Source organism: Terrapene carolina, unplaced genomic scaffold (assembly GCF_002925995.2).
Source record: "Terrapene carolina triunguis isolate 2854851 unplaced genomic scaffold, T_m_triunguis-2.0 Scaffold66, whole genome shotgun sequence".
Taxonomy (NCBI): Eukaryota; Metazoa; Chordata; order Testudines; family Emydidae; genus Terrapene; species Terrapene triunguis.
In genome coordinates, this window is record NW_020664417.1 from 55,372,928 (window position 1) to 55,388,530 (window position 15,603).

Sequence of the window (15,603 nt, forward strand, 5' to 3'; positions counted from 1 at the left end):
TCCGGGCCGGTTTGTTTACCTGCCGCGTCCGCAAGTTCGGGCGATCACGGCTGCCACTGGCCGCGGTTCGCCACTCCAGGCCAACGGGGGCTGCAGGAAGCGGCGCGGGCCGAGGGATGTGTTGGCCGCCCTTCCCGCAACCCCCATTGGCCTGGAGCGGCGAACCGCGGCCAGTGGGAGCCGCGATCGGCCGAACCTGCGGACGCGGCAGGTAAACAAACCGGCCCGGACCGCCAGGGGCTTTCCCTGAACAAGCGGTGGATCGGCTTTGAGAAGCGCACTGCCTTATAGCACACTAACTCCACATTTATTGCAAATTCTGGAATCCTCTTTCAAAGTGAACTGACTTTGCAGTGAATCAGGGTAGTTCAGCGTATTCTTCGTTTGCATGCAGTGCTACTGCTCGCTGCTTGTTAGTCCTCCATTAGGTGGTCCCATATTGCTTTGCAGGTCCCCTGCTCTGGTGTCAAGTTTACTGGATGCACTGTCTCCTGTTTAAAAGCTGGCATGTGGCCAGATTTTGCCTGTTTGCTCCTGGATTTGAGTACACTGCAATTGCTGCAATAATACTCCAAAATCCTATGACATACCACATGCAGCTGCTTGGAGCAGTACCAGGACCCTGGATTTTATTGCTATCTGTGGAGAAGCATCGGTGCAGGAAGCTCTTGTGGCCAGAGAGATCTTTTTGGGATAGAGATCTTTTTGTGGACATTGCTAGTCAGAGGTCATGATCTAGAATGCCAATAAGTGTTAAATAAAGAGTAAACATGTAACTTGTCCAGTTTTAGAAGTGCTGGACAGGATTTTGCACAACTACATGATCACTAAACCCAGAAAGGTTGTGGAACCTGCTACCTGCTCTCTTTCCCCACCACAAAGACAACCAGCAAGACTCATTGGAGGATGAGCATGAAGATGCCAATGAAGAGAACTCCCTGGAGAGCCAGGATCTATCTATTCTTCTTTGAGTGATTGCTCATATCGATTCCAATTAGGTGTGTGCATGCCACGTGCACAGTTGGAAAGTTTTTCCCTTAGCTATGGAGCCCCCTGGAGTGGGGCCTTCATGGCGCTCAATATGGGATCCTGCCGACCCAGAGTCTCCTCAGTTCCTTCTTACCGCCAGTGAAGGTCGTTGTCTTGCTCTCCACGTTTCCCTAGCTTCTCTTTCGGACTGTTTTTTTTTTAGTTCTTAGTTATTGTAGTTCTAGCTAGTAGTTAGTTAGCTGTTGGGTTCTCCGACTGCATTCTCCTTGGGGGACTTACATGCGTAAGTCCCAGGGGTTCAAGCCCTGCAACAAGCCCATGCCAATGGGCAACCCTCATGACGCTTGTTTAAAGTGTTTGGGGGAAGCACATCAGTCAGAAAAGTGCAGGATTTGTAAGGGCTTTTGCCCCAAACCAAGGAGGAGCAGAACTTTAGATTGAAGCAGTTCCTTATGGAGGCAGCACTTAGACCGCAATCCACATCAGGCCCACCTCCACAGGCAGCACAGAAGTACCACCCTCACTTCTGTGCTGCAGAAGCCCCAGAGCTGGGCTCTGGGCTTCTGACCCCGCGGCTCTATTCCCGTTACTTCCTAATCCCCAAAGCCAAAAGGTGTCTCAGACCCATTCTAGGCCTGCGAGGACTCAACAAGTTCATGCTAAAGTTGAAGTTCCGCATGGTTTCTCTCATTGCAATTACCCCTTCTCTGGATCCAGGAGACTGATTCGCCACCCTTGACATGAAAGACGCATACTTTCATATAGCGATTCGCCCTGCACACAGATGCTTCTTAAGGTTCATGATCGACCAAAAACATTCAGTTCACTGTCCTTCCCTTCGGCCTGTTGTCAGCCCCACGAGTGTTCACCAAGTGCAGGTTGGTGATAGCAGCCTTCCTCTGAAGGAGGCAGGTGCAAGTATACCCTTACCTCAACGATTGGCTGCTCAGGGGGCACACCAGAGAATAGGTGGAGTTGCAGGTCCATCTAGCCACATCCATGTTCAAGAGACTGGGTCTCCTCCTCAACATGAACAAGTCCACCTTGTATCTGACCCAGAGGATAGAATTTATTAGAATAGTGTTGGACTCGGTCCAGGAGAGAGCAAGCCTGATGGAGTCCCAATTCCAAGCCATGGCAAGCATCATTCGATGCATGAGACAGTACCCGACCACTACAGTAAGGAATTGCCTCAGTCTCCTCGGTCACATGACGGCCTACACGTACGTGGTCTGACACACCAGGCTGAGACTCAGGCCTTTACAGACGTGGCTCACTTTGATATATCGCCTGGGGTCCGCCAGCCTGGGACTAGTGGTCACGGTGCCACAGCAGATGCTAGAGTCACTCCAGTGATGGCTCGATGCTCGAATAGTCTGCGAAGGAGTTCCCTTCAACAGCCCTCAGCTGTCCTTGTTTCTAGTTACGGATGCATCAGCTCTAGGTTGGGGCGCACATCTGGGAGATCTCTGAACGCAGGGCCTCTGGTCACAGGATGAGCTCTCTGTCTCCATATCAATATCAAGGAGCTCAGAGTGGTGCGACTCGCATGCCACGCCTTTCAGTCTTGTCTGCAAGGCCAGCACATGGCAGTCATGATGGACAACACCACTGCAATGTTCTACATCAACAAGCAGGGTGGAACCAGGTCTTTGCCCCTCTGTCAGGAGGCTCTCAGGCTCTGGGAATTCTGTATAGCCCACTCCATTCACTGGAAGGATCATATCTGCCAGAAGTCCAGAACGTACTGGCGGACTACCTCAGCAGGTCCTTCCACAGCCACGAGTGGTCTATCCGGCCAGTCGTCCACCCCATCTTCCAGAGGTGGGGTTTTTCCCAGGTCAACCTGTACACCACTACAGCTTTCCACCCCAGAGTCTCTGGACGCTCCGTCTTTGCCAATCCCATGGTTGGACGGTTCCTCAAGGGTCTGGATGGCTACATACCCAGATTAGACAGCCTGTTCCAGTGCAGGACCTTAATTTGGTCGTCTCCAATTTAATGGGGCACCCATTCGAGCTGCTGGCGACTTGCTCCCTTCTCTACCTATCGTGGAAGGTAGCCTTCCTAATTGCCATCACATCAGCAAGAAGGGTGTCTGAGTTAAAGGCCCTTACCTCAAACCCATCTTATACAGTTTTCCACAAGGACAAGGTGCAGCTCAGACCTCACCTGGCCTTTCTGCCGATGATGGAATCACATTTCCATCCCAGCCAACACATATTCCTGCCTGGTTTTTATCCAAAGCCTCATACCAGTAGCCATGAGCAGAGGCTGCACTCCTTGGATGTTCGAGCTTTAGCCTTTTATATCGAACGCTCCAAGCCATTCAGGAAATTGAACCAGTTGTTTATAGCGGTGGCTGACTGCATGAAAGACCTACCAGTCTCATCTCAAAGAATATCTTCCTGGATCACATCCTGCATCCGCACGTGCTACGAGCTGGCCGAGACACCAGCCCCGGCACTTACGGCACACTCCACAAGGGCACAGGCCTCATCAGCGGCATTCCTGGCCCAGGTCCCGATCCAAGAAGTCTGCAGGGCAGCAACTTGGTCCTCGGTGCATATGTTCACCTCTCATTACGCCATCGTCCAGCATGCCAGAGATGATGCAGCTTTCGGCAGAGCGGTGCTCCAATTTGCGATTCCATAACTCTGACCCCACCGCCTAGGTAAGGCTTGGGAGTCACCTAACTGGAATCAACATGAGCAATCACTTGAAGAAAAAACAGTTACTCACCTTCTTGTAACTGTTGTTCTTCGAGATGTGTTGCTCATATTCATTCCAAACCTATCCTCCTTCTCTGCTGTTGGAGTAATTGTCAAGAAGGAAGTGAGGAGGCTCCGGGTCGGCATTGTTATATATTGAGCGCCATGAAGGTGCCAATCCAGGGGGCTCCATTGCCGACCCGCTGGGTGCTACTAAGGGAAAAACTTTCCTACGACTGTGCATGCGGCACGCACACACCTAATTGGAATGGATGTGGTCAACACATCTCAAAGAACAACAGTTACGAGAAGGTGAGAACCTTTTTTTCTTTTTTTTTTACAATTTATTATTGTGCTATATTGCTATGCTGCCTTCTATTCTGGGTGCCCCATGGTCACAGCCGTTGTAGGTGGATGTGAGTTAGGAGCTTTTCTGAAGCTGAGGCTCCCCTGCCTCCTTTAGGCCATGCTGTTTGTTCAGCCCTCCTCTGCCCCCATACATGTTTCCAAAATGATGGCTGCTCTGGCTCGACAGTCAGTTTCTGTCTCCTGCTGAAGTCCTGGTTATTGATTGGTGTTAGGCCCATGCCACAGAGAGCACATGCCCATTTAACTGTTTTCCTTTCCCCTTCTCTCATCTGTCCTTACCTGTTAGTTGCTCGATGTCCTCCTCTTCTTCCTTGTCCTCATCCTGCTTCCTCTGCCACTGAAGCTCCTGCTGCTGCTGTCACCAAATCGTCTGCTTGATATGGTGGGTGGTGAAGTCCAAAGCCAAATTCATCTGGCTTTGAATGCCAAAATACAGCCCAAGCAGCCTCTGAATATTTCAGGTTACCAGCGTAGTACTATAGATCACTGTTGAGTTCATGCTGTCTGAGAGCAATTAAAAAATGACACTGACCTGCCAAGAAAGGGGAAACATGGGGCAGAGATGAGGAAACATGGAATTTTTTAAAAACTTGAACTTGCCTGGCTTCTGCTATGCATCCCACAATGCACACTGAGAAAAATCCCAGAATGCACACTATTCAGCAGCAAAGCAAAGGATCATGGGCTACCCTTTGAGAATGCCAAGCTGTTAGTAAGCAGCAAGCTACCGCCCTACATACACACTGATGCACATTAAGAGGGTGCACCATCCCTTGTGCACACTATTAGTTAGGCTTGTGTGTTGTGCATTACCTGACATGCATCAAAAAAAACTGCAGCTTAAACCCAGACAAGCCCTTAGAGGCATTTTCACTATTTTTATTCTAAAATTGAAAATAATCCCTGTAAGAGTAGGTGTATAGCATGCAGCTATTCCATTCAATAAACACAATAATACAGGTGACAGGAAAGCCAAATACTTGATATTGCAACTACTATGTTAATTATACTTTCTGAAATTCATGAAAATTCATGTAGGAAGTGTTTAGTTTATTTAGCATAATCAAATTCTTTTCAAGTAGTGGCAGTAGGCCAGTCTTCTGTTCCGATTCTTTCTCTCTTTTAAAAATAGAAATTCTGTATTATTAGATATTCAGATGAAGCACAATAATGGTGGACCATAAAGGTAAAGCTAAGGCTAAGACTATCACAAGCATAATTTTAGAGATGGAAGGATGCAATTCCTCTCCTTACTCCCCACCAAACTTTCAGCCTGGTTTGGAGGGGAAGGAAGAGAGGTGAGGTGAACTCCGCTTCAGAAGTGGAGGTGATATCCGCAACAGTGGGAGCACTTTAAACACTCCTGCCTTCCCTTAGGAGAAATACCAAATAGCTGGTGAATGGAGAGAAGAGTTCCAGAAGGGGAGCCAGAAGGCCAAATAGAGCTTCCTTCTTCCAACATGGTGCCGCCGCACAAGTCTATAAACACATATGCATGCTGGTACCATTCCGAATGAAGGGGGAAGAGTACTGTTAATAGAGAGAGTCATTCCCTTCCCCCATTGGGGAGATAAAGAACCCCTGGTATTGGGAGGGGTGAAGGTGACATAAGTTCCTGGCCCAGGGAAATATGGGAGTGGGGATTTGAAGAGATGTAGGACTTCTGGCATTCGGAGGTGAAGTGGTGGTACAGGTTCTGAACCTGGGGGATTATGGAAGAGAGGGCAGTGGGTCCTGGGGTGTGAGGGCTAGTATGGACGAGGGGACATTGAGTCCCTGGAATGGGGAGGATGCAAGGGGGGACATACAGCCCCTGGCATGTAAGGAGGACATAAATACTTTGTTGCATATAATTTTGTTTTACATTATTCTAGTATTGTTTAGTGGATGTAAATGTGTGGTATAAATGGTATGTAGTGGGGCACTGATGACATGTTTGGAAAAGGAGAGGTGAAGAGGCTGAACTTGCCTGCTCAGTGAGCTAATTGTCCATCATCACCCCCTACAGTCTTTGAATCTGAATTACATCTCTAGTGTCTATATTCATAGTTCCTGCTGCTGTTTTCCGATACAGTTGATTCCAGATAACAGAATTTATGCACAACTTCTAGCATGGTGCTAACTATTAAAACTTCTGGTGCCGTCAAAACATCTAGTGTCAAAATCATTGTTGTCTTTAGACTGATGGTTACTCCAGATTCATCACAGGCTAATGCAAAGCTATTGCAAAGTTGCTGGAGCTCCTTGTCACTGTGTGTGAAAAACACTGTATCATCGGCAAAAAGAAGTTCTCTTAACAGCTGAAGTACTGAAACAAGGAGGACAGGTTGTACTTAAACATCTGCACAATGTCATCTGCACAATGTCTTGCTTGCCTGCTAAAGGGAAGGAGAGGCACCAAAAGACACAAAGGATGCAACATCATAAGTGTTTACAAACAAAGGAGATGAAAAATTGCAACAACTACAGAGGAATCTCTTTTTTGTGTTGCTGGCAAGGCATTTGCATGGATCATTCTCAATAGACTGCAAATTCTTGCTGAACGTGTATATCCAGAGTTAGTGCAGCTTCCATGCCAGTAGATCGACCATCAACATGGTCTTTGCACTAAGGCAATTGCAAGAAAAGTGTCAAGAACAAGGAAAAACCGCTCCGTGGCCTTTGTAGATCTTACAAAGGCTTTTGACTTTGTCAGCAGAAAGAGCCAATTCCAATTGCTAGAGAGAATTGGTTACCCTGCAATCCCCCTAAGTCTGATTTGAGCCTTCCATGATGGCATGAAGGCTACAGTCCAGTATGATGATGATCAACCTGAAGTGATGTCAAACAAGGAAGTGTTTTGACACTAACACTCTTCCATATATTCTTCTCTGTTGCTTTGTCATGCTTTCTCGTCTAGCATCCAGGGTGTATATTGTCATAAAGATCAAGTGGAAAACTCTTCAACATTGCATGTCTAAGAGCAAAAGGGAAAATCAAACACCTATGTATAACTAAGGCTGCGAGTCTGTCACAGAAGTCATGGATTCCATGACTTCTGCAGTGGCCAGTGCAGCTGGCCCGGGGGCCGCCTGAGCAACTCGGGCAGCCCCTGGGCTAGCCACACTGGCCGCTGCTGGGGCAGTCTCAGGCCACTGTGCCCCCCACCCCAGCAGCAGCAGGCGTTTGAGTGCTGGAGGGAGTTCAGGGCTGAGGCAGGGAGTTCGGGCACAGGAGGGGGTGAGGGCTTCAGGCGGCACTTACTTTGGGGGGCTCCCTGGAAGCGGCAACATGTCCCTTGGCTCCTAGGCGGAGGCGTGGCCAAGCAGCTCTGTGCGCTGCCTTCACCTGCCGGCATCACCCCCATAGCTCTCATTGGCCATGGTTCCCTGCCAAAAGGAGGTGTGGAGCTGGCGCTTGGGGCAGAGGCAGCACGCGGAGCCCCGTGGCTGTGCCTCCGCCTAGGAGCCGAGGGACATGTTGCTGCATAGAACCAGGTAAGGAGTCTGCCAGCCTGGCCAACCCCCTCCCCCTAAGCAGCAGTAGGGGTTCCAGGCTGCACACTGCTCCCCCCCGGAGCACCCAAAATTTAGTCGGGTATATAGTACAAGTCATGGATAGGTCAACGACTGTGAATTTTTGTTTACTGCCCATGACCTGTCCATGACTTTTACTAAAAATACCCATGACTAAAACATAGCCTTACCTATAACACATGTAATAAGGAAGTGATATACAGGAGTTCTGATAGATTTATCTTTATTGTCTGGCCCCAGTCACATGGTCAGGGTCACAAAAGGTCAAATACCTGTCATATTAAAGCAGCCAGTCTTCATTTACTCCAGTGACTACAGTTTATTTTTTTTAAATCAAATGTAAATAATACATAATAGCAACTAAAAATAACTACAGACGATTATAGCCAATTAATAAAATACCCAAATAGGTATGTCTTGGCTGAAGGTCAGGGTAAATGAGAAGATTATTCTGCCTCTTTTTGGAAATCTGTTAATGACTCATATCTTTGAACCTCATTGGCTTTCTCATCACAATGCTACTTGTTCTCAAACTAGCTCTTTCTGCAGTGGACTATTTAGACACCATGGGCATTTCCAGGCTAGGAAAAGTATTTATTTATTTATTTTAACCTTGTGTTAGTATTAGGTTTCACGTTGTTAGCAGGTTGAGGGTACCTTAACCAGTCAACAGGTGTGAAAACTACAAACTGCCTTGTTCACACTAGGATTTTACCATGTTAGCTAACATGCTTTTAAAAAAATACCAAAATCTGTTCTCCAAGCCTCTGTCAGCATAGCCCCCTCATGTAGACACAACTTACACTGACAGAAGGAGTTTTTCTGCAAGTGCAGGAACACCACCTTCCCAAAGGACATTAGCTTGCTGACTAAAGTATTCTGTTGGCATGATTGCATCTACACTGGGGGAGGATAGGTGTCAGACTAGAGATGTCAGTCAGGGTGTGTGTGTGTGGTTTTTCATCCCCCCCCCCCGCCCCCTACACACACCACTGGCTGACAGCTATGCTAGTATAATTTGTAAGTGTAAGCCACGCCCCAGGGAAGACATGGGCTATTTCTACACTATGGCCTGGTCTACACTGAAAAGTTTTTCCAGCATAGCTGGAAACACCCCTGACCAACATAACTATGCCAAGTTAATGGCCACTGTGGCCGCAGATATGTCAGTGGAAGAATGTTTCTCTTGACCTAGCTAACTTCATTCGGGGAGGAGATGTTCCCATGTGCATCGATGGAAAAACTTTTTCTGTTGCCGCAGGATGCATCTACAGTATAGGATTATGCCAGCATAGCTACGCTGACATAGATATGCCAGTATAGTCTCCAAAGTATAGATATATTCTGAGTTGAATCAGTCATCTGGAGCCTGTATTATTTGCTCCTGAAATTTTTTAGTGTCAGGGTTTGTCTATGCAAATAATTTTTAGCTTTATTTAATTGCCAATTAGCTCAAGGTAATGAATGTGTGTAAAGGCTAGTGTGAACCCTCCCCAAGCATTTGTTCCAGGTTGTGAATATTTGTTGTTTACCCTAGGCTGAGCTCTAGAATAAATGTTTATAGCCAGGGACAAATGTTTGGGGAGCATCCATGATAAACATGTTCATTGCCTGGAGTTAATTTCCAGCATCTTAAAGTGCCACCGCCAAGATGTTTTGACTCCAAATTCGATTGAAAATATGTTTGTATTTATAGATTTCAGGGCCTGAAGGGACCATTGTGATCATCTAACACATGCCACAGAATTTGTGGTAATTCCTAGAGCACATTTTTTAGAAAAACATCACATCTTCATGTCAAATTGTCAGTGATGGAGAATTCACAAAAACCCTTGGTAAATTGGTTTAGAGTATTAACTATAGGGGTTGCCAATCCTCCCGGATTGGCCGGGAGTCTCCTGGATCTCCCAGTGGCTACTGAAACCAATCTGGGAGATTTTAATAGGCTGCTAAAAGTCCGGTCAGTGGTGCAGTGGGACTAAGGCAGGCTCCCTACCTGCCCTGGCTCCGCATGGCTCCCGGAAGCGACAGGCACGTCCCTGTGGCTCCTAGGCGCAGGGGCAGCCAGGGGGTCACTGCATGCTGCCCCCGCCCCGAGTGCCGACTCTGCAGCTTCCATTGGCTGGGAACCATGGCCGATGGGAGCTACGGAGGCAGTGCCTGCATGCAGGGGTAGCGCACAGAGCCGCCTTGGCCGCTCCTAAGCCTAGGAGCCAGACATGCTGGTCGCTTTAGGGAGCCGCCTGAGGTAAGCGCCACCCGGTCAGAGCCCGCAAATCCCTCACCCCCTCCAGCACCCCAACCCCCTGAGCCCCCTCCCACACCCAAACTCCCTCCCAGAGCCTGCACCCCGAACCACTTCCTGCACTCCAATCCCCTGCCCCAGGCTCAGCCCGGAGCCCCCTCCGAACCCATCAGTCCCACCTCATAGCCCAGAGCCTGCACCCCCTCCCGCACCCCAACCCCCCCCTCCCCCAGCCCGGTGGAAATGAATGAGGGTAGGGGAGAGTGAGCGACGGAGGGAAGGGGGATGGAGTGGGCGGGGCAGGGGTGGGGTAGGGGCGAGCAAAGGTTTTTGGGTTTCTGTGATTAGATGGTTGGCAACCCTACCTAACTAGTAGATCATGGCCCACACAATAATGTAGGACTAAGGAATTTGTGTCTGTTTCTTTCTTGGCTTGGCCTCATGGGAAGAGCCTTAAAATTGTATTTTTGATAACATGAGTTTGGGTAATCTTGAAGGTCATAAATCAAACACAATAGTGTCATACTCAGAAGTATTTTAAATGGGTACTTTTGTTCTAGTTTCTGAACATTTTTTCTTTTAATATTTTAATATTTATTTCATCATTTTACCATGAATATATTTGCTCAACCCAGTATATTTTATAATGATTGATAGTCATGAGGTACTGATACAAACTTGTAACTTTTGTTTGATATTAATATTGCATTTTTCCTCTACAAGGCTATCTCATATGTAAGCGTACTTATAACCGGTATCTTAATTTTATTGTACATCAATTTCTCTCTCTTTTACAGTAGGAAAAGTGAGGGGCAAAAAAATAGATGGGGATTGGATTGAGCCTCCACTTTCACGAAGGCCTTATTGTTTCCCCTCTTATGACTTCCTTTCTCCTTATATCTGTCTCCCATGATCATGAATATGCTGTGTCTAGGAGGGTTGGATGGGATTTTCGTAGAAGTCCGTTTGTCACTCATCACCAGCTATCCAGGTGGAGCAGCATGATGATCTTTTTAAGCCCCTGCTGAGGAATGAGACCTAGACATCTTCTGGAATTCAGAAATTCCAGGTTTTGTGATTGACAGCATATAGTGCAACAACTAAGCCACTAAACTAGCTTGTTCATCTCTGATCTTTTCTGTGTTCAGTTCACATCTTCAAAAATTTTTCCAGCTGGACAATGTAGCTGTAATTGAGACTGATCTATGCCTCTTTACATTTTCATAAAGTAGGTTGATTCCTGCTTTTTACACCTATGTTATATCACATTTGCTTGTTTTGCTTGTTGCAGTGCTTTGCTTATAGCTAATTGCATGGTTCGTACTTTCTGATGATTTTTATTCTGTTTCTAGGAAAAACTCTTGTCAAGATCTCTTCAAAGAGGTGAAGATCTTCAATTTGATCAGGTAGGAAACACTTTCATTTAAGATACTGCATTGTCTGTTTTTGTTTTTTCAGGCTTTATGGAATTAAGATGTTCTGTGCAAGCAGAGGCTAGCAGTTCTACTGTTCAGATGATTAACTTAGAATGTTACTGTACTGGTTTATGTTAAATAATTACCAGAGATAATAAGTCCCGATTTTTGTTACCTACTCTAAAAAGTGATATAATATACTCATAGATAAATAATTTAAAGGTGACAAATCCAGAATAGGATGTAGAAATGAGACCAGGAGCTGAAAGATAATAATTATATGTTTCTGGCTTTGTCACAGAGTTCATGTAACCTTGGGCAAGTCATTTTAATGTTTCTGTCTAAATTTCCCCATCTCTAAAATAATGATAATTTCAGTGATTTTTGTAAGGCTTAATTACTATAAGGTACTTTTAGATCCTTGAGTGGAAGGCATAATAGTCATATGATGGATCCTCTAATCTGTTTAATTTTAGGATTTTCTATAGTGCTCCTTACTGTATTCTCTAATACCCCATTGTGTTTCATTCATTTAAAGGGAACTACTCACAGGGCATGGCTACACTTGCAGATGTAGAGCGCTGTGAGTTAAACCCACCTTTGGAGAGCGCAGTAGGGAAAGTGCTGCAGTCTGTCCACACTGACAGTCTGTCCGCTGCTGAGGGTGACCTGGGAAGCAAGGGAGGGTATTCTACTGCAATGCGGCTTCTGCCCTGGCCCATATGCAGCTTGCCTGTGTACAGCAATGGTCCCCCTGCCCCTCATGGCACAGTGGCACGGACAAATTAGCCTGACTGGGACAAGGACCACAGTGGCTCTCCCGAGAAACCTGTGCAAGCGTATTGCCCAAGTTCTGGATGAGACCTTTGAAGAGATCCCTGAGGCCGATTACCACGATGTGAGAGAGCACATCAACACACTATTCCGCATCTAGGCGTGCATGCAGCCCTAACCCTCCTTGCCCCAAGACCCCGCACCGAATAACTTTCTTCCCAAAATAAAAGCCGCTTACCGGAAACCTCCTCTGGTGTTTGTCCTTCCCCAAGCACTGGCTGCCGCGACTGGCTACCTTCCTCCTGGCTTGAGAACAGCTCCTGGCTGCATGCATCTAGGGATTCTGGGGTGTCTTCCTCTGCCTCAGCACCCTCGCTCCCGCTTTGCTCCTCCTCCTGCCTTGTTAGACTGGGCTCTGAAGTGTCCATGGTGGTCCCCAGAGTGGAGGTGGGGTCGCCCCCAAGTAATGCGTCCATCTCTTTGTAGAAATGGCAGGTCGCGGGGGCAGCACCAGAGTGGTGGTTTGCCTTGCGGGCTTTGAGGTCTGCATTCCTCAGCTCCTTCACTTTAATCCTGCACTGCTGTGTGTCCCGGTCATGGCCCCTTTCCATCATGTCCCTTGATATCTGCCCGAAGGTATCGTAATTCCTACGGCTGAAGTGCAGCTGGGACTGGACAGCTTCCTCCCCCCAAACACTGATGAGGCCCAGCAACTCGCCATTGCTCCATACTGGGGCTCGCCTGGCACGTGAAGGCATGGTCACCTGGAAAGATTTGCTGATAGCCTGGCTGAGCAAACAGGAAGGGGATTTTCAAAATTCCCAGAGAATTTAAAGAGCAGGTCTGATGGTTGGTCACCTGAGGGCAGGGCAGTAGAGTTCAAAGTGATGACCAGAGTGGCTAGCACAGGCATTGTGGGACACTTCTGGAGGCTGATCAGAGTGCACTATAGGCCCAGGGCGTCCTTACTGGCGCCGTGGCGCTCCAGTGGGGGCGCCGCAAACATTCCACTCGCCGAGATGGAGTACCAGCAGCGCTGTAGCTGTGGAGTCAGAGCGCTCTATGGGCCTTGCCAGTGTGGACGGGGAGTGAACTAGTGCGCACGGGGCTTCTTTATTGCGCTGTAACTCGCAAATGTAGCCAAGCCCACAGTGTGTAAAGTTAAGGGTATGTGCAAGTCTCTGCAGGATCAAGGCCTTAGTGCTTATCTATATAATAAGATTCCAGGATTGTCATTCCGTTTGTGTGTCACTCTGAAGCCTAGAATGTCTGAGTAAGTGTGAAGTGATGAAAACAGCTACAAGTGTGGTTGAGAACTCTGATTATTTAGAATATCACTAGATTCAATTATCACTGGGATACAGTCCAGTTTTTAGGTTCTCAGCCATTTTAACTTTACAAATTACACCCATGTGGTGTACAGCTACAGTAAGACATATATCTGTATCATGCCAAAAGCCCTGAACCACTGTGTATTTGGAGGTAACTCAATAAGTTAGCACACTTACTCTGCTATTAATTTGCATGCTACACTTTCATTGGTTGTATACAGGCGACTGCATGGATGGTGGATTACTTGGCCAAACTGCTACACTCATTCCACAGCATGGGCTTTTATCTACTAGTTATTGTTTCTAGTTCTGTCATCACATGGGTTTCAATCCTGCAGAGCCCTGCTGGTTTATTGCCCGTCCCTAAGTACATAACTCCTAACTTTATTATTGAATAATATATTGTTGTATGCAGCTCACTATTTGTTTATGTCCAGATCATTTTGGTAGATTGTTCCTGTGCATGTTTCCTCTGGTTTGCGTGTTTAGCATTGTGACAGAAGGCCTAGGGACCCTGCCCAAACTATATAGTTCATGTCGGGGGGGATCCAACCCAAAACAATCCCCACCCTGAGCCTGCTTGAGGGATTTATCAAGTGACCCAACTGAAACCGGCCAGCCAAGGTGGCCTGTGAAAAGCAGTGTTTGAGCTAGGTTGATAAGCCTTTGAAAGGTGGTCATTAAAGGGTTTTATTTTCTCGAGGACTATTGCCTAGAAGGTGGAAAATTATACTATTTTATGAATAGTTTTTGAATCTCTTTGATTTCAGAAAACTAGGATATAATATTAACTTGACAGGGGACACAGAAAAAGTGTTGATATTAAGACTTCACTGAAGTACTGACAAGTGGACTAGAATAGTTTGAGAAAGGGGGTTGCTTTCAGGGGATGTAAGCCAATCACTTTTCTTTTTTTTTCTTCGGTAACTAAGATGAAAGTACCTGGTCTATTTTCACTTGAGATATGTTAAGCAAACCATTTCTGTTGTTTTAATTCCATTTCCTATTTTTAATCTTGTTTTTATTGAGATTACTTTTGTTTAGGTAGTTTTATGCAGATGACCTCAAATAAGAAAACTCCATGAGGTGAGGTGCAGACAATCCTATCTCAGTGAATTGTGTTACTGTGAAGCTGCAGTAGGCAAACCCAAGGAGGAAGCTGAAAGACTAAGAAGGAGACAATAGTTAATGATGGGTGTTCAGACATATTTGATCATAATTGAATTTACAGCCTTGCTACTCAATATATGGCATGTGGTTGTGTTTTTTGTGTCCACATTTCTGATTCTGTTATACTCATTTGATGTAATGTCCAGAGATGGATAGAACATGTTGTTTAGAAGTGAGGAAATGTTTCTGAAAGCCAATATGCAGAGGGAGCTGTTGTGCAACCTAGGTGGTTTTCAGCATTGCAGCAGCTCCTGCAGCAGCATTGTTAACAGAGCTCTGGCCCTGTTGCAGCGGAAGAGGAGAATGTAAGGAGAGACCCAAGGGGAAGCTGAATAGACAGCCCAGGTGGAGAGAGAAGTGAGACTCTGAGTTGGAGTGAGAGGGTAGGAGAACCATGGAGACTGCCTTTCTAAACCTTTTCAGGTCAGAACAGCACTATGTTGGAGTGAGAAGCTGAACTTAGCCTAAGGAAAGAGCATCACAGCTGGAGTTAGTCCCTCAACTGAAAACTAAATACCACTGATTTGCAACTTTTTCTAATGAAAGTATTAATAAAGTTTGCTGAACCCTAGAATAAACCACTTTATAATTGTTCTCCACTTACATTTCTTACTGTTAATGGCTGGTCTCCTCCTATTAAGCCATATGGAAGATCTACAAGATACAAATGAATGTGTTTGTAGGGAGAAATCAGAATAGAGCAGAAGAGCTTATAAACTCCTAGATCCTTGAAATACAGAGTAATAAACCAAAAACTATTTAATTACACTCTGTATTACTAATTTCATATTTTGATTATTTTCTTTGTGTCTAATTTTGACTTAGTCTTTGGGAAACAAGGAATTTGTTATAGCAAGATCTGTATTTTAAAGGTGTTGAAAACATACTGAAGCAGAAGGTCAGGGTAGAATGACATGGATGAGTTTGTGGGAATAGGAACTGTGGATCTTTGCAGAATTTTTAGAAGAAATACACTGTTTTAGTGTCAAGTATCAGGGGGTAGCCGTGTTAGTCTGTATCTACAAAAACAACAAGGAGTCTGGTGGCACCTTAAAGACCAACAGATTTATTTGGGCATAAGCT

At 46.3% G+C, this 15,603-nt stretch overlaps 1 protein-coding gene across 2 annotated transcripts in view; it reads left to right on the forward strand.

The window, feature by feature from the left end:
* The window catches only part of FRYL (FRY like transcription coactivator), a 345,908-nt gene that overhangs the window by 91,563 nt on the left and 238,742 nt on the right, over positions 1 to 15,603 (forward strand). For both annotated transcript variants that reach the window (XM_026647943.2, XM_026647941.2), the window contains one exon: positions 11,183 to 11,236. In XM_026647943.2, coding sequence (XP_026503728.1) covers positions 11,183 to 11,236 — 54 coding nt within the window. The remainder of the gene's footprint in view (positions 1 to 11,182; positions 11,237 to 15,603) is intronic.